General features: G+C 41.5%; 1 protein-coding gene across 2 annotated transcripts in view; it reads left to right on the forward strand.

Moving 5' to 3' along the window:
- The window catches only part of IFNAR1 (interferon alpha and beta receptor subunit 1), a 33212-nt gene extending 18083 nt beyond the window's left edge, over positions 1 to 15129 (forward strand). The window contains exons 6-11 of one of the 2 annotated variants that reach the window (XM_024239434.3): positions 1289 to 1403; positions 5119 to 5318; positions 5417 to 5571; positions 8781 to 8931; positions 9666 to 9811; positions 11341 to 15129. In XM_024239434.3, the coding sequence (XP_024095202.1) occupies positions 1289 to 1403; positions 5119 to 5318; positions 5417 to 5571; positions 8781 to 8931; positions 9666 to 9811; positions 11341 to 11574 (1001 nt within the window). In that variant the 3' untranslated portion in view covers positions 11575 to 15129. The remainder of the gene's footprint in view (positions 1 to 1288; positions 1404 to 5118; positions 5319 to 5416; positions 5572 to 8780; positions 8932 to 9665; positions 9812 to 11340) is intronic. The other variant, XM_054542775.2, reaches the window with a different exon arrangement.
- The last annotated feature ends 4880 nt before the right edge of the window (positions 15130 to 20009 follow it).

Raw genomic sequence — 20009 nt, forward strand, 5'->3', positions numbered from 1 at the left:
TTGGGAGGCTGAGGTAGACGGATCACTTGAAGCCTGAAGTTCGAGAACAGCCTGGCCAACATGGGAAAACCCCGTGTCTACTAAAAATAAAAAATTAGCTGGGCGTGGTGGCATGCGCCTGTAGCGGTAGCTACTTGGGAGGCTGAGGCACAAGAATCCCTTGAACCTGGGAGGTGGAAGTTGCAGTGAGCCAAGATCTCGCCACTGCACTCCGGTGGGGAGCAAGTGGGACAAAGAGTAAGCCTCCATCTTAGAAAAAAAAAAAGTTCAAATATTTTGTAATGACAAAACTTTTCATTTGTTCAGAATCCACATAAAGCGGGAGGTAGCTGAACTGTGAGTTGTGCAAGTGGGAAGAAAAGGTGGGGAAGTAGTTGCTAGTAGACAAATTATTCTTCCAGAAAGCATACCTTTGTAAGTGGAATGTTAAAATATAAAAGCATCCTGATATATTTAGTCAGTAACATCTTTCCAATAATTAAGGTCAAGGGCAGGAGCTGGGATTTGTTTATTTTAATTGTAAATTTCATATGCTTTCTTTTTTAATCAAACATTACAGAAGGGTTTAAAGTGAAGTCTTCTCCTCCTCCCTTCTTATCCCCAATTCCATTCACTAGAGATAAGCATTGCTTAGCAGTTTGTGTATATCCCTTCACAACTTTTTTCAGGACTGATGTAAGCATATACACAGACCCACAGTTTCTTGGGTTTTGTTTTTTAAAATTACAAAATAAAATCTTACTAGAAGTATTTTATAGCTTGCTTACTTAACCCAGTGTGTTGGGGATATCATTCTATATCAGTCAATACAGATCTATTACATTCTTCTTTTTTTTTTTTTTTTTTTTTGAGACAGGGTCTCACTCTGTTACCCAGATTGGAGTGCAGTGGCTCAATCTCGGCTCACCGCAACCTCTGCCTCCCAGTTTCAAGCGATTCTCCCTCCTCAGCCTCCCGAGTAGCTGGGATTACAGGCGTGTGCCATCATGCCCGGCTAATTTTTGTATTTTTAGTAGAAACAGGGTTTCACCATGTTGGCCAGGCGGGTCTTGAACTCCTGCCCTCAGGTGATTCATCCACCTCAGCCTCCCAAAGTGCTGGGATTACAGGCGTGAGCCACTGCGCCTGGCCTGCAGTCTTTCAAATGGCTGCATAGTATTACCCAGTGTGAGTACAAACCGTATTTAACTATTACCTTATAATGACGAAATGTGGCCTTTATCTTCTTGCCAGTTATCTCACTTGAGTAAAAATGTGTGCTTTTTTTTATCTGTTCTTTGGCTTCTAGTTGAAAATGAACTACCTCCACCAGAAAACATAGAAGTCAGTGTTCAAAATCAGAACTATGTTCTTAAATGGGATTATACATATGCAAACATGACCTTTCAAGTTCAGTGGCTCCAGTAAGTTCCATTCCATAAATTTCCTTTTGCCCAGTTTGTTTTGATTATGCTTCTTTTCACTCTGCGTCTGTCACCAGGTCCTTGCACACAGAATGACCGACTGGGAGGTGGGTGCGATATATTGGAAACGTGAGAAATCTCATTTCTAACCCCAGTTCTGCCAGTAACTAACTGGATGACATTGAGCTAATCGCTTAACCTCCATGGGCCTCAATTTCTTCACTTGTAAAATGGATGGATTCTAATATTTGGGGTTCTTACTGGCTTAAGAAAAAACAAAAAATTGTGACTAGTTGCATGTGTTATTTCCCCAATCTGGAAGACTTGACACTTGACCCTGATCTTTTTCTTAAGAACTCACTTCTTCTATGAGTCCTTAAAATGATCTCAGTCCACTCACTTGTTCAATTCAAAAAATTAGCCTTCCTATTTTCTTTATTACTTTAGTGGTTTTGACAAAATTTTGTAGTAGTTACCTCGGTGGGAAAGAAAGTTGGAAAGAGCTATGTTCTGTGTGGTTGAGCAGAGGCTAGCTAAACACGCATGAAGTCTAGGCACTGCATAAATGAAAGAGAACTGGCCTGGTGCAGTGGCGCATGCCTATCATCCCAGCTACTCAGTGGGCTGAGGCAGGAGGATTACTTGAGGCCAGGAATTGAGGCTGCAGTGTTCTATGATCACACCTGCTAGTAGCCGCTGCACAGCAGCCTGGGCAACATTGTGAGACCCCCATCTCTAAAAATTAAAATTTAAAAAAAGCTGATAAAAGAGAAGTGCATGTAGTTTATATTGATTGGAAAATTGTAGGAGATGAATAGAGAAAAGAGAAGAGGAAAATTAAGTAGAAGGAAAAATGGGTTATGGGGAGAAAAGAGATGGAAAGAAAGATATACTTTGGTGGCAGAGGAGTAGAGAGAGCAAAGGCAAGTATAGCTAAGACAGGAAAGGAAAAGTCAGAAGCAACTGGAAAGAAGCAGAAAAAGTGAGGGAGAAGGGAAGTGTGAGTACTGCTATGATCAATTTCGCTCTATCTTTTAGTGTTAATTTTTTACCAAGGGTGACTGGTAGAACGCAAATGCATTTATGTGCATATGTGCCCCACAATGCATATATAACCTCACAAACCAATCAGGAAACTGTTCAGTAGTCTTTTGTGTATACCTCACTTTCAGAAGTGAATAAATAATAGGGTCACCAAATAGATAATGAGAGGTATTTCTGATAGCTGATCTCTAAGCTTCTTTTGGGTACTTACCATATTGTACAAAGCACGGAAGAAATGGAAAGAGTCAGCAGAATCAAACGTGGTTCAAAAATTGAAAGCAGTTAGCCGACATTGCAAAGTGTTGTGTAGTTTAGGACTAAAGAGTGGTATACAAATTATAAGGGTTGCAGAAACTGAAAATGTAAAGGTGAATAGGGGCTAAAGAGACCAAAGAAGCCATAAGGAAAGAGATGAGGTATGAACAAGGCCTTGATTGTTAATTCAGATTTTTTTTAAGTAGACAACTATTAGATATCAGTTTTCTATGTCTGTAACAAATTACCACAGACTTAGCAACTTAAACAGCTGTTTATTGTCTCAAAGTTTCTGTGAGTCAGGAGTCCAAGCGTGGCTTAGCTGGGTCTTCTGCTAAGCAGTCAAGGAGTCAGTCATTCGTACAAGACTTGGGGGCCACTCCCAAGCTCACATGTTGTTGGCAGAATTTATTTCTAGAACTCATGGTGGCTCGCTTCTTAGAGGCCATCACAAAGGGAGAGTCTGACCTCTAGATCCTTTTTCTTTTTTGAGACGGAGTCTCACTCTGTCACCCAGACTGGACTGCAGTGGCACGATCTCAGCTCACTGCAACCTCCGCCTCCCGGGTTCAAGTGATTCTTCTGCCTCAGCCTCCCAAGTAGCTGGGACTACAAGTGTGCACCACCACACCCAGCTAATTTTTGTAGTTCTAGTAGAAACGGGGTTTCACCATGTTGGCCAGGCTGGTCTTGAACTCCTGACTTCAGGTGGTCCACCCGCCTCAGCCTCCCAAAGTTCTGGGATTACAGGCGTGAGGCACCGTGCTCAGCCAGTTTTTTTGTATTTTTAGTAGAGACGGAGTTTCTCCATGTTTGCCAGGCTGTTCGCAAACTCTTGGCCTCAAGTGATCTGCCCACCTCAGCCTCCCAAAGTGCTAGGATTAAGAGGCATGAGCCACCATGCCTGGCCTTTTAAGGGGCTCATCTGATTAGGTCAGGCCCACCCAGAATAGTCTCTCATTTGATTCAACTGATTTGGGACCTTAATTACATCTGTGAAATACCTTCTCTTCTGCCACTTAATGTAACCTAATTATGAGAGGAGGGCCTCCATCGTATTTACAGGTCCTGCCCATGCTCAAGAGGAGGGGATTATACAGGATGTGTACACCAGGGGGCAGGAATCTTGGGGGCCATCTCAGAATTTTGCCTTCTCCAGTGGGGAGGATGTCCTTCTAGAGTAGCAGAACATTTGGACACCAGGTTGCAATGGGAAGAAAGCTGAATAAGTAGAATGGGACAAGATTAGGGTCAACCTCAGGCTGTCCTGTAGGCTTTTGGGGATTTTGTGTTGGGGTGATAGTTAACCTGAGCTCTGGATTTGAGGAAGGTGCACACGGCAACATGGTATGTGGGAGAGTGGACTAAGGAGACACTAAAGAGAGACAAGGAAACCAGTCAGGAGGCTATTAGAGTTCTGGGCTTGAACTGAGATGCTTTTAGCTGTTGGTTTCTGGGCAAGTTACTTCACGTCTTCAGTCTCGTACTTACACTTGCTCTCATAACCCCGCAGTGTGTCTCTATTTTAGCACTTAATCATTGTCCATTGGTATGTTGGCGCATGTTTATCAGCTGGCTTTGCAGAAAGAAAAAGTCCTATTTTGTAGTGTTTGCTGATTTTTATGATATAAATATTCCCACCATGGCCACTTTCAAGCCACCTGATGTCCCTGAACGTGGAGTTGGGAAGATATGCATAGTAGCACACCACTATCATATAGCTACAATAGATAAAGATAGCCCGAAGAGCTTAGAAAATAAAATGTAGTAAAATAATTAGGACAAGATGAATTTATTACCTCTGTCTTTAAAACAATTTTTTATTTGCAAATTTATATAACTTAATTTTAGTAATGGTTTTTTTTAAAAAACAAGTTTGTACTTTGGGAGGCCGAGTTAGGTGGATCACCTGAGGTCAGGAGTTGGAGACCAGCCTGGCCAACATGACGAAACCCCCTCTCTACTAAAAATACAAAAATTAGTCAGGCCTGGTGGCGTGCGCCTGTAATCCCAGCTACTCAGGGGGACAGAGGCAGGAGAATTGCTTGAACCCAGGAGGCAGAGGTTGCAGTGAGCCAAGATCCTACCACTCCACTCCAGCCTGGGTGACAGAGCGAGACTCGGTCTCAAAAAAAAACCAAAAAAAATAAACCAGCTTGCAGCATTCCTGGAAATTCTGACTAACAGATGTTCTTGCATATTGATATGAGCCACCTCCAGCAGAGCACAACATGATCACAGTCTGGAACAGTCTTTGGTTTTCTTTTATGTTAGATGCATATCTCTTCCATTGTTTGTGAGTTTCCTGAGTGTGGATACTATTTATTTCTGTAACCTTAGCCCCTAACATAGTGTCTGGCATATTGTAAATACTTAACAAATATCTAATGAATTTAAAAAATATTTGTCTTAAAAGCGCCTTTTTAAAAAGGAATCCTGGAAACCATTTGTATAAATGGAAACAAATACCTGACTGTGAAAATGTCAAAACTACCCAGTGTGTCTTTCCTCAAAACGTTTTCCAAAAAGGAATTTACCTTCTCCGCGTACAAGCATCTGATGGAAATAACACATCTTTTTGGTCTGAAGAGATAAAGTTTGATACTGAAATACAAGGTAAGGCAGTAGTTTTTACTGCAGATTGTAATTCTCTGGTGCAAGTTCTTAAAATTGTTTTTCTAATTGAACATTATTTCTTTACAAATTTTTTCTAGCTTTCCTACTTCCTCCAGTCTTTCACATTAGATCCCTTAGTGATTCATTCCATATCTATATTGGTGCTCCAAAACAGTCTGGAAACAAGCCTGTGATCCAGGATTATCCACTGATTTATGAAATTATTTTTTGGGAAAACACTTCAAATGCTGAGGTAAAAAGACTGTATAGTATAATTTTGTAACTTAGAGTTATAACTATGATTTGGGTAAATAAAGCTTGAATTTAAAATTTGGGGGAAATTTTTAAACTTTATGTGGGCTGGATGCAGTAGCCTGTAATCTCAGCACTTCGGGAGGCCAAGGCGAGAGGATTGCTTGAGCCCAAGGGTTTGAGACCAGCCTGGGCAACATAGGGAGACCCTGTCTCAATAAAAATTTTAAAAAATTAGCCTGCTGTGGTGGCATGCACCTATATTCCCAGCTACTTGGGGTGGGAGGATCACTTGAGCCTGGGAGGTCAAGGCTGCAGTGAGCCATGGTCGTGCCACTGCACTCCAGCCTGGGTGACAGAGTGACTGACAGCCTGTCTTTAAAAAAAAAAAAATGTGATTAACTCAGATATTAACAAAATGAAGAACATGAGCATTTTTCATGTTTTGCACTGTAGAGTTATGGGTGAGCTGCATCTGGGCCCCAGTTTGCTTTTAAAATACAGATTCCTGAGCCTGTTGTTATTGAATCATTATCTCTGGGGATGGAACTCAGGAATTTGCATTTTTAACATGATTCCCGTGTATTCATCTAAACCTGGGATTCTCAGCACTATTGACATTTGGGCTGGATAGTTCCTTGGGAGGGGGCTGTCCTGTGCAGTGCAAGATGCTTGGCAGCATTCTGGTTTCTGCCTACTAGATGCCAGTAGTGTTCCTTCCTAGTTGTGACAACCAAAAACATCTTCAGATATTGTCAAATGTCCCTGGTGGCTCCTCCAAGGAGACAAAAATTGGTTCTTATGGGACAAAAGAATTTATGTAGTACAGTTTGTTTTCCTCCAAAACCATTGGAAAACATTCTTCCAAAGTTCAGCTTTGCCCAACAAAATCTTATTCCTTAGTATTTAATTTTATGATTGGGGAAGGATTAGGAAAAAAATTGCCCAAAAAGTTGTTTAGTTGGGGAGGTAATGAAAAAAGGGTTGACAAACACTGGTCTAAACCCTAAAATCCAGATACCACTGACAAAGATAATATATACCATCAGATAATATACATGTTTCCCAGATCACTTCCCCCTCATTGAATTGTAGTCAAGAATCGACCTTTAAAACTCCTGTCCAGTCAGGCTGGTAAATTCTTTAACTTCACTTCATTTTCTATTGGAAATCTGAGCAAATTCCATTGATTTGGCTGCTTCCCTTTTTAACTGTCTGACAACCCTGTAACCATAGCTTAATGTAGCCCATTGAGAATTATGGTCAGTTTTCAGATGTCTGTAGATCAGACAAACCTAAATTTCTATCTCACACTGCTAAATTGTGTAACCTTACGTATGCAGGGTGCTTTACCTCTTGGAGACTTTGCTTCCTCTTCTCTGAAGTGGTGGTAATCATAACAACTAAATTTTTCAAAAGGATGTTTATAAGGTTTAAAAGGAAGTAACAAATATGAAAATACCTAGCACATTGCTGGACAAGTAGTAGAGATTCAATAAATTGTAGTTGCCATCTTAGTCTATATTGGATAATATATCAATAATTGTTACTATAGAAATTCTTATTGAATACTTATATGTAAGGTACTATGCTAAGTATTGCACATGAATTGTCTCAGTCATTCTTCAAAACAACCCTGCCGGATGATGTGATTGGTTAAATTGCTGTTTGGCAAATACTTGGGATGGTGACTTCATCCCTGCGTCACCAGACTGTAGATGCTGGAGCCCAAGTAGATGTGCTGAGAACAGAGGCCTTAAGTGTGCTTGCAGGGTTTGGCTTGGCTCTTGCACTGCTCCTGTTTGCCAGGAAGAAAACGTATTCCACATAGTCTCTGGTCCAAGGAGGATTAGAGGCTGCTGGAGCTGACCTAAACCCCATGCACAGCCGCCATGGGAGCTGCCCAGCCAGTCTGTAGACTTGCGAGTGAGAAACTACATAATCGTGTTGTGAGCCACTGAATGTTAAGGCAGTTCTGTTATCTATATATATATATTTTTTTGTTTGTTTGTTTGTTTTTGTTTTTTTGAGACAGGTTCTCATTCTGTTGCCCAGGCTGGAGTGCACCCATGTGATGTCAGCTCAGTGCAGCCTCGACTTCCTGGGCTTAAGTGATCCTCCCACCTCAGCTTCCCAAGTAGCTGGGACAACAGGCACATGCCACCATGCCCAGCTAATTTTTTGTATTTTTGCTAGAGATGGAGTTTCACCATGTTGCCCAGGCTTTTTTGGTGGTGGTGGTGGTTATTGTTTTGGAAATAGGGATTTCCTCGGCCTCCCAAGTAACAGAGACTACAGGCTCACACCACCATGCCTGGCTAATTTTTTTGAAATTTCTTGTATAGACAGAGTCTAGCTATGTTGCCCAAGCTCGTCTTGAACTCCTGGGCTCCAGTGATCCTCCTGCTTGGCCTCCCAGAGTGCTGGGATTACAGGTGTGAGCCACCAGCTTGTTAGACATTATTCTGGCGATAGCTGACTAATACAGATAGAAGCAATAACTGTCCCGATTTTATAGATCAGGGAATCAGGTAGAGAGAAATTAAATAATGCTTGCAAGACCACACAGCTGTAAGTGATACCTCTTAATAAGGCAGTTTGAGGCCAAAACCCCTACTCTTAACCATTCTGTCACTAATCAGAGGTAATACAATGGCAGTTACCCCAGACTTGGCATGTACTTGTAAATCAATTAGAATTCTCTTAGGAATAGATCATATGCTTTTTTGGCAGCAGCATTTTTAACTTTCTGATTTGGTTATAGTGGTGTATCTAAAACAAATTTATATTTCTTACACATATACTCTGTAATCCCAGTACTTGGTAAGCCGAGGTGGGTGGATCACTTGAGGCCAGGAGTTCAAGACCAGCCTGAACAACATGGTGAAACCCCATCTCTACCAAAAAAAAAAAAATTAGGCGTGGTGGCATCTGCACCTGTAATCCCAACTGCTCAGGAGGGTGAGGCAGGAGAATCGCTTGAACCCAGGAGGCAGAGGTTGCAGTGAGCCCAGATTGCACCACTGCACTCTAGCCTGGGTGACAGAGCGAGACTGTCTCAAAAAAACAAAACAAAACAAAACAAAAAATACATACCAACTACGTGGGAGAGGCCAATGTTAGACTGAACATAAAAGAATTGAGAAAGTACATATTCCCTGATTTCATGAGGTAACTAAATTTTATCAATGATTTAATTATATTTTCTAGAGAAAAATTATCGAGAAAAAAACTGATGTTACTGTTCCTAATTTGAAACCACTGACTGTATATTGTGTGAAAGCCAGAGCACACACCATGGATGAAAAGCTGAATAAAAGCAGTGTTTTTAGTGACGTTGTGTGTGAGAAAACAAAACCAGGTCAGAATCTTCTACTGTCTTTTTAAAAAATTTAACTAGACATAATAAAAGTAATTCTATACTGTACATTGAAAATTGTAAAACATTTTCTCTTTACTGCAAAAAATATATAGGAACAATGTTTTCTTCATGAACTACATGAATCAAAAGTAGACTTTTTAGAAAATATTTGTAATGCTTAACTCTCAAGTCGGTGTTGTTGGATGCTTTATGTTTCATCCAGTATCCCTATAATTAATTCCCTTAATTTATTGCTCTTTAACATTTAATAAGACTATTAGTTTTAAATTTTTAAAATATAATCCTTAACATAATTATCACGTAGAAATCACTTAGTTCAATTGTGAGTTTTCTTAATGTGGGAATTGGTTTAGTCTCATTTTCTATTTGACAATTTCTAGTGTTGAACAGCAGAGGCTTAGTCACAGAATATCTATTAAATTTTGCTAGTTGTATGGTGTAAAAGTGCTGAAGGATACTTGCATGTTTGGCCTTTATGTCAATATTGTATTTCTCCCTGAGGATCTCTTACTTCAGTTCCCACACCAATCTTTAAATGTAAATGTCATTGCCTACGGTTGCTATGGACTCAGTGCTACCAGAAATATTTTTAAGAGTATTATTTAATAGATTTTATATTTCCTTTCATGTGGCTAGTCTTTCACACAGCTGTCAGCACTGTTAAGGCATTTGTATGTCAAAATATATGCTAAATATCACGTATATCTTTTTAGGAAATACCTCTAAAATTTGGCTTATAGTTGGAATTTGTATTGCATTATTTGCTCTCCCGTTTGTCATTTATGCTGCGAAAGTCTTCTTGAGATGCATTAATTATGTCTTCTTTCCATCACTTAAACCTTCTTCCAATATAGATGAGGTATGTTACTTTTTTAATTTTTTGTCAACAGCTAGGAAATGAACAGAAAATATGTTTGATTTCAACAGGATATATATAGGTTTTCTTGATATCCAGAAAATAATAGAGACTGATTTGGGTATTTTCTTCAAAGCTTTAGTCAATTAACTTTAAAACAGTAACTTAATGTAATAACATAGCATGAGGTAGTAATGATTGTCCTTAATTTTGTATTTTTCTGGCAATTCCTAGATTCACTGTGGCATTTGTTTTACCGTTTAAAGCCTGTGATTCTTGGCCAAGCGTGGTGGCTCACGCCTGTAATCCCAGCACTTTGGGAGGCTGAGGCAGGTGGGTCACTTGAGGTCAGGAGTTTGAGACCAGCCTGGCCAACATGGAGAAACCCTGTCTCTACTAAAAACATAAAATTAGCCGGGCGTGGTGTGGCACATGCCTGTAATCCCAGCTACTCGGGAGGCTGAGGTAGGAGGATCGCTTGAACCTGGGAGGTGGAGGTTGCAGTGAGCCAAGGTCGTGCCACTGCACTCCAGCCTGGGTGACAGAGCAAGACTCTGTCTCTAAATAAGTAAATAAAGTCTGTAATGTGATTCTTCTCAGTACAGACAGTCCCCAGCTTATGCTGTTTCAATTTGTGATGCGGTTGTCAGAACATAATTCCACTGTAAGTTAGGAGCATCTGTATATATCCAGAAGACTGAAATATTCTATCAGTGTAGAAAGTATATTCTGTGGATGAAATCACACAAAACAAAATAACTAAAAACATGAGACTTTTTTTTTATGACACATCACAGTTTTTTGTTTGGCACGTCTATGAAGTTAGCATATTAAATGAAAGCACTGAATGGTGAAGGCCTAAGCATAGAATCTGTTCCTGGGAAACCATGTGCTCATCTAGGGTGGGTTTTATGAATTTGAGCAAGTCACTAAGGGCAGGTAAGCAAGTACCCTTGGCTGTAAACCACCCCGTAGAGGTGTGAGGAGCAAAGGAGATAAACCGTAAGAGCCTTACCACTCTAAAAATGCTCCATAAATATTAACAATTTTACTATTATACCCGAGTTTTTAAATGTCATTCCTGTGTACTCTAATATTCATAGCTATTATTTAAAATAGACTTAAAAACTAGTTACAATAGCTAATAATTTCTCAGTTGTGCTTCTTCTGGATATATATGGGTTGGATACAAACATTTTTATTATTTCAAAAAAAAAAGTCATGATCCCAGAGCCCGCCCGCTCCTGTCCTTTCCCATGTTCTTCCCCACCTATCCCGATGGCACAGTGTACCTTTCTTAGGTACTCTTCAAAGACTCACCACAAAAGGTACTAAGATACGAGTGACCTCACTAATGATGCTTTTAAACATTATAAGGCAATTAGTATGTTCTTAGGCAACTTTTTAATATGCGTGCCAGAAGATAGGTTTTCTCAGTAATGGACGTAAGAAACTAAAGCTATTATAACTAGAAAAGAAATTTTTATTATTTTAAATAATTGATTTCTACTCTTTCCCTTTTTTTAAATTAGTATTTCTCTGAACAGTCATTGAAGAATCTTCTGCTTTCAACTTCTGAGGAACAAATCGAAAAATGTTTTATAATTGAAAATATAAGCACAATTGCTACAGTAGAAGAAACTAATCAAACTGATGAAGATCATAAAAAATACGGTTCCCAAACTAGCCAAGATTCAGGAAATTATTCTAATGAAGATGAAAGTGAAAGTAAAACAAGTGAAGAACTACAGCAGGACTTCGTATGACCAGAAATGAACTGTGTCAAGTATAAGGTTTTTCTGCAGGAGTTACACTGAGAGCCTGAGCTCCTTGCCTTCCTGTCAGTAACTACAAAGAGGACATTTCCCTGTTTGGGGGAAGAAAAAACATCTTCAGATGATAGGTCCTAAAAATACAGGCGTGGTGGCTCACGCCTGTAATCCCAGCACTTTGGGAGGCCGAGGCAGGCAGATCACGAGGTCAAGAGATCGAGACCATCCTGGCCAACATGGTGAAACCCCGTCTTTACTAAAAATACAAAAATTAGCTGGGCGTGGTGGCGGGCGCCTGTAGTCTCAGCTACTCGGGAGGCTGAGGCAGGAGAATCACTTGAACCCAGGAGGCGGAGGGTGCAGTGAGCCGAGATCGCGCCACTGCACTCCAGCCTGGCAACAGCGTGAGACTCTTTAAAAAAAAAAAAAGAAGAAAAGAAATTAAAAGAGTTGAGACAAACGTTTCCTACATTCTTTTCCATGTGTAAAATCTTGAAAAAGCCTGTCATCGGACTTGCATTGGATGAGATGAGTCAGATCAAAACAATGCCCACCCATCTTCCTCCTGTGAGCCTAAGTGCAGCTATGCTAGCTCTGCACCGTGGCTAAGGATGATGTCTGTGTTCCTGTCTATCACTGATGCTGCTGGCTACTGCATGTGCCACACCTGTCTGTTCGCCATTCCTAACATTCTGTTTCATTCTTCCGCGGGAGATATTTCAAATATTTGGTCTTTTCTTTTAACACTGAGGTTAGGCCCTTAGGAAATTTATTTAGGAAAGTCTGAACACGTTATCACTTGGTTTTCTGGAAAGTAGCTTACCCTAGAAAACAGCTGCAAATGCCAGAAAGATGATCCCTTAAAATGTTGAGGGACTTCTGTTCATTTATCCCGAGAACATTGGCTTCCACATCACAGTATCTCCCCTTACATGGTTTAGGATTAAAGCCAGGCCATCTTTTCCTATGCATTAAGACTTCTGATTCAAAACTTATTAGAACAGTAGCTTCTGGCTGGAATTTGCAGTCACTGAAGTAATAGAAAATAGGTAACTATCTAATTAGAGAAATAATTGTTGTATTTTAAGATCTGAGAGTGTGTACAAGTTTTCATATACATGCCATGCCAGAAGATAGTGTATGCAAGAAGTCTTGGGACCAGAAAATGGCAATGATAGGAGACGAGCACAGAAGAAGAATGCTTCCATAGGAAAGAAGTCGCTGGCTTTGGTGCAAGAGGAAGAATAATGTTCCACTGAGAGCCTGAGCACGTAATCAGCTCTCAATGATTAACCCATTCTGTTGTTATGGGTGGTCTCTGTCACTTTGAATGCCAGGCTGGCTTCTCTGCACTGTCTAGCAGTATTCAGATACCCCTTCTGCTCAGCCTGCTTGGCGTTAAAATACAAATCATTGAACTGAGGGAAAAAATGTAACTAGGAAGAAAAACCTAATTTAAGAAATTACATAATGCTTTCCAAAGGCACCTACAACTTATTTTTAAATTACTTGCTACTGGGGATTACCCATGGATATCCTTAATAGGCAGGAAGTCTGGGAATTCTGGTGGCCTCTAGGGCAGTGTTCTCACAGCACCGTTCCAGCAGGGACCAGTGAAAGAAAAGAGACAAAGTTAGAATGTGCTGGGGAGCGGCCATTGCTAAGGCCAGTCTGATTTAAGTAGTCATTTCTGCTGAAAAAACATGATCTGGTGGAAGAAAAGGTTGAAGGCAGCTGCCCTTGGGAGGGCTGTGATGCTCAGCACATCCTGGCACACGTGTCTGCAGGCCACACCGTGCATGTCCCCGGACCTGCCGCCTGGCTTCTGGAGTGCTTCAAGCAGAGCGTGGTGGGCCATTGAGGAGACCCAGGAATCTCCTCTGAGACCCACTCTCTGCCAGAGAACCCCACAGTGACACATTTTCATCTTTCTGACCAGAGGCTGTTTTTTTTTTTTTTGAGACAGTCTCATTCTGTTGCCCAGGCTGGAGTGTAGTGGCTTGATCTCGGCTCACTGCAACCTCCGCCTCCCGGGTTCAAGCAGTTCTCTGCCTCAGCCTTCAGAGTAGCTGGGATTACAGGTGCCTGCCACCACACCCCACTAATTTTTGTATTTGTATTTTTAGTAGCGATGGGGTTTCACCATGTTGGTCAGGCTGGTCTTGGACTCCTGACCTCATGCTCCACCCGCCTCGGCCTCCCAAAGTGCTGGGATTACAGGTGTGAGCCACCATGCACGGCTGGCCTGGCCTTTGGAAAAGCCTTGTCACTTTGGACGTCTGCATCTTTGAAGAGGCGATGGGAGCATATCGTGACTGCCTGCCACCAATGCTTTTCAGACTACTGCAACTCAGTCATGCTGTCCAGGACCTCTAGCCCTGTGTTCACCACTGGGAAAACGTGCTTCAGACTGGATAGCCTAAAAAGGAGCAATGCCCTTGTAGGATGTGGAAAAGGGAAAATACAGACATTAACATTAAAAGACACCAGTGAAATTGTTAGGTCTCTAGGAAGTTGGAGCACAAGGCTTCACGTTTTGAGACCATCGGTGGTTTTCAGTGAACAAGCACAGCACCAGCAGCAAAAAACAACAACAAAAAACCTCGTTTTTACCTTGTCTTCTAGACATGAAAAGGCAGTTGCATTCCACTCTGCATTATGTCCTACATGTTGCTTTATCAGCATATGCTTAGCTGTAAGTGACAAGTGTTTTTTTCTGAACAGAAGTTTACTTAGAAATACCATGCACGTGGGGGTACCAATTAACTGCCTCAAAATTAGCATATTGATAGTTCTTGGAGAGACCAGATATAATCTAAGAATTTATATGAAAGATTTGTATCATTAGAGCCAGAAATAATTTTATATTAATATATAATAGAGATTAACATTATATATAATATGTACCTGTGTAACTTCTGACATGAGCCTGTAAACATATATTCATATACGTACCTGCACATGTACCACGTGATGTGGGTCTTATTCCTTTAGTGTGGACTTAAAAGTACTTATTCATATAGCTTGTAACTAAAAATTAGAACAGCTCCCTAGAATTATGAACTTTTAAGAGTCTGACCAGAAATTTGCAACTTATAAAAAAGTTACTTTTAAAAATATAAATTAGGGCTAGGCACAGTGGCTCATGCCTATAATCTCAGCACTTTTGGGAGGCCAAGACAGGAGGATCACTTCAGGCCAGGAGTTCAAGACCAACCAACCTGGGTAACATGGCCAGACCCCATATATATATATATAAAAAACTTATAGAGTTTGTATCTTCCCCTAAAAGAGGCTGTGATACTTGCAGCAGCCTCAAATTGCTCTTAAGGGGTTTGGGTGTGCAGAAGCTTTCCTTTCCCTACCCAGTAACCATGTGACTACCTAACGTTTATTGATTTATTTTGTTTACTGTCTGTCTCCCCTGCCCCACTGCTAGAACAGAGGCTCCGAGAGAACAGGGACTTTATTATTCATTACTGCATCCCCAGTAATGAAGGTACTTAGAAAATCATTATTGAATGAATGAAATCTAAACTGTGAACCTGAGGGTGTTTGTGGCAGTGTTTGTTTTACTGAATTGTAGAAGGACATAACCTTTTTTTCAGTGTTCCTATGGAACAAACTTGTACATTTTATTTAACTTGTGTTTTGTCTTAAACCCAACTGCTGGAAACAATTTTATATAATAAGCAATGGGCCCAAAAGTCTAGGGGTTCTTTTGTACTTAGTGAATTTGTATGCAACAGAGATGCTGCAGCTGATGCCTTTAAAAGGTATTGATCATGGAAGGTCTGAGGCCTCTGCTTGGTGTTGCAGAGCCCAGGGTTGAGCATCCTGAAGGAGCCACTGCAGCCGTCACTGTCCCCAGAGCCTGTGGAGATAGAGCCCGTTTGCTGCTTTTTCTTCCCGCTTTTTTTTTTTTTTTTTGAGATGGAGTCTCGCTCTGTTGCCTAGGCTGAAGTGCAGTGGTGCCATCTCGGCTCACTGCAAGCTCCATCTCCCGGGTTCACGCCATTCTCCTGCCTCAGCCTCCCGAGTAGCTGGGACTACAGGTGCCCGCCACTGCGCCCGGCTAATTTTTTGCATTTTTAGTAGAGACGGGGTTTCACCGTGTTAGCCGGGATGGTCTCGATCTCCTGACCTCGTGATCCGCCCGCCTCGGCCTCCCAAAGTGCTGGGATTACAGGCGTGAGCCACCACGCCTGGCCCTTCCCGCTCTTAAGACGTGGCTGGAGCACAGTCTTCATTGAATGAAAGTTTGCTGTGGTATTGCATAGCCTTGCTTTCTTGAACTAAACTGTTTGCCCTTCACAAGTATTTCTTCTTTCAGGATTAGTTCGTTCCAAGGAGGCTCTTCAGTCTCACAGATAAGTAGATGTCTCCAGCTGTCTGGACACATTTCACTCGGAAATTGAATACAATTTGTATTCAGGCTGGGAACCTGAACACACACTTGTGTTTTTAAGCTTCCCTTTTTTACAGTGGACAAGGACACAAATAATAAGTAAATCATCCCTAATGCCCAAGAAATGCCCTATTACTTAGTAATGACAAAATACCAGTAACTTCCAGTTGTTTCTCACTATCTTTTTTCTTGAGTAGGATGATAATAGAATTACAACTCTTGAGGGCAACATAAATATAGGTGGATATTTGTGGTGTGATACTGATGGAAAAATAGCATTCTTTTTCTTTAGCTGAGGGGAACAAAGGCAAGAGGGGAATTCGATAGCGTCTCATAACAGAGGATTTCTGAGTTTTCCTCCCGTTTCTGTGATCTGTCTCCACTTGGAACTCATGTTCTAGCAAAGGACATTTTGTGGGTGAAGAAGTGATTAATGATGAGGATGAAGAAAATGTTGGCAGTTCCAACCTGGCCAACATGATGAAACCCCGTCTCTACTAAAAATACAAAAATTAGCCGGGCATGGTGGCATGTGCCTGTAATCCCAGCTACTGGGGAGGCTGAGGCAGGAGAATCGCTTGAACCCGGGAGGTGGAGGTTACAGTGAGCTAAGATCGCACCACTGCACTCCAGGCTGGGCGACAGAGCGAGACTCCATCTCAAAAGAAAAAAAAAAAATGTTGGCAGAGAAGATATTCTGTTGTTTTTTTTTTTTTTTTTTTTTAAGGTCTTGGGAAAAGGGAGGAAGTTGGAAAATTTTACCACTCAATAGCTGGATTAAATTAAACATTACTTCTCACAGTGACCCACCACCCTTGAGCCTCCCTCCCAGATTTTCTGGATACATCAAAGTTAAGAAGAAAAACCTATTTTCCTATCTTTCCAGTAAAAGGACCCTTTTTTCTAAACATAGTCCTTAAATATGTAATAGGCTTTTTGTGTACTTGACTCTGTTGTCTATTCCCAAATTTTATAATACTTTTAATATTATGGAATTGTACTTAGAGAAAGAGATGATTCTAAATGTTGTAGTATAAAAGTACATCATCCACTCTGAAATCTCCCTGAAAGACCTTCACTGCATACATGTGTAGAAGTCATCATGCCCCATCTGTGTCTGTACCTGCGGGTGTGTCTAGCGTGCTCCCTAGGGAAGGGATTTTATACCATTTGCTTATATTTATTTGGCAAGCTCCATGAAAACAAGGACTGTTTTTTAACTTTGTGGCTGACACTTGGTTACCTAAGTGTTTAACAGTGATTGAGCGGGGACGTTGACGGTGCAGACACTGATTGGATTTACCACTAGGGAGCAACAAGTCACCCTGTTCAGGCTGACAATCGGTTACTATTCAATAATTCGATTCCCAGAAGATACTCCAAGTATGTTTATACAGGTGGTTTCTTAAAGTTCTGTTTGTGATTATCTCGTCTTGAGCAAATGAGGAAAGGATGTGAAGGATCTGGTGTCCCCATGATCTCACCCAGAAATGGTTTGGTAGTTACAAAGCAAGATAGAGCAGTTGAGCAAATACTTAGCCCACCGCGTCCTCTACCACTACCACCTTCGCCTTTTAATGAGCAGGACTTTGTAATAAGCGAGTTGTTGAAAAGGAGCTCCACATCCCTAGTACCAGCCTTGGAGCGGATGGGAAGAAGTAGGCATTGCTGCAGAGCTGAGATGAACCTGCAAGGAGACAGCCTTGGCCCCTGGGAATGATCACTGCACTGCGCCCCCTACTGACCTGTCTGAGATGACTCTAGCTGTGATTCCCTCCTTAGTCTCACCTGTTGAAGATGGCGCAGAACAGAGCCATGATCAAAAAAAATAATTAATACTTTAGTGTCTCCTGCCATATCCGCCCCCAGGGAGAGGCCAGACCATTCAGGGTACCAGCTGGAGGTTATAACTAGGGTGGAGTGTGGAGACGGTGTTTTGTGTCACTACAATTTTTTTTTTTTTTTTTTTTTTGAGACAGAGTTTTGCTCTTGTCACCCAGGCTGGAGTGCGGTGGGGCGATCTTGGCTCACCCCAACTTTTACCTCCCAGGTTCAAGCAATTCTCCTGCCTCAGCCTGCTGAATAGCTGGGATTACAGGCGCCTGCCACCACGTCCAACTAATTTTTCTATTTTTAGTAGAGAGCTTCCTGATAGCTAAACATGCAGAGGCTGCTGGGAAGGGTATAGAATCTCTGCAGTCCTTCTCACATACCTTATCCTATGCATCTCTTCATCTGTATCCTTTGTAATAGCCTTCATAATAAACCGGTAAACATAAGTTAGTGTTTCCTCTAGTTCTGTTAGGCAATCTAGCAAATCAGTTGAACACGAGGGGGCCATGGGGCCCTCAATTTATAGTCGTTCAGTCAGCACAGGTAAAACCTGGGGCTTGCAATGGGCATCGGAAATAAGGGGGCAGTCTTGTGGGAATGAGCTCTCAACCTGTGGGATTGAAGCAGCATGGTTTGTCTGGGGTAATACGTGAGGTTTGTTGCCCCATGCCAAGGAAATCGAGGATGGGGACACATAAGGAGTGGGTTTAAGAGCGGAAGTTTAGCAGGCAAAAGAAAGAAGAGACCTTCCCTGTGCAGAGGAAGGGGTCCCAAACAGGTTTCCGGGTTTACAGTGAGATGCGGTTGCTTTTATAGATGAGCTTGAGGAAGCGGTGTCTTATTTACGTAGGGCACAGAGGATTGGTTGGACCAGGTGTGCCGTTTACATAGCACAGGAAGAGGCTGACCATCCCACCCTCATCTGTTGTTATGCAAATGGAGCCTCTACCTAGCCCAGGCCATGTTGCCTGCTTTTTTACTGCACATGTGGCGGCAACAAAGAAAAGGGAAAAGGGAACTTCCATATTGAATATACCTGACTTCCAAGTATCCCTTTCCTATTGGCACAGCTGCTGGCATTTGCCTATGCAAGCTTCCAGTTTGCTTATCTGTGTTTGAAGCTTGATTTTTCAGGCCCTTTTTGTTAGAAAAGAAATGATTTGGGGCTTCTTTTTATTAAAAAAAAAAAAAAAAAAAGTGCTCAGCCTTACTGAGGACTCTCTTATCCTCACTAACTGCCTAAATAAATTTTGTTTAGGTCTTGTATCAGGATCTGATGCAATCTCTTGGTAGACAGTGTCAGAATTAAATAGGAGGATACCCAAACAGTGTCTGCTGCAGAACTGATTGCCTTCTTGTTAATGGGGAGAAATCACTATACATTTGGTCACAGAAGTCTTCTGTGTTGATTGTTGTGGCATGAGAGCAGAGGAAAAACGGTTTGAGATTTTTCCCCTCAAAAAACATAGGGGAAATCTTCATGATTTTGGACTTGGCAGTGATTTATTGGCTGTGACACCAAAAGCACAGACAACAAAAACAAAACTAGACAAATGGGACTACATCAAACTTAAACACTTCTGCATGTAAAAGGAAATAATCAATGGAAAAGACAACCTTTGGAATTGGAAAAATTATTTGCAAAATATTTTCTTTGATAGATTAGCAGATAAAATGTGGTGTTCACATGCCACGGAATATTATTCAGCCTTTAAAAAGAAGGAAATTCTGAGGCCGGGCACAGTGGCTCATGCCTGTAATCCCAGCACTTTGGGAGGCCGAGGCGGGCTGATCACGAGGTCAAGAGATCGAGACCATCCTGGCTAACACAGTGAAACCCCGTCTCTACTAAAAATACAAAAAATTAGCCAGGCGTGGTGGTGGGTGCTTGTAGTCCCAGCTACTCGGGAGGCTGAGGCAGGAGAATGGTGTGAACCCGGGAGGTGGAGCTTGCAGTGAGCCGAGATCGCACCACTGCACTCCAGCCTGGGCGACAGAGGGAGACTCCATCTCAAAAAAAAAAAAAAAAAAAGGAAATTCTGTCATGTGCTACAACGTAGGTGAAGCTTGAGGACGTTATGTATGCTATGTGAAATAGGCCAGCAACAAAAATATAAATACCATGTGATTCTACTTATATGAGGTTTCTAAAGCAATCTAATTTATAGAGACAAATTAGACCGGTGAT

Source organism: Pongo abelii, chromosome 22, assembly GCF_028885655.2.
Source record: "Pongo abelii isolate AG06213 chromosome 22, NHGRI_mPonAbe1-v2.0_pri, whole genome shotgun sequence".
Taxonomy (NCBI): domain Eukaryota; kingdom Metazoa; phylum Chordata; class Mammalia; order Primates; family Hominidae; genus Pongo; species Pongo abelii.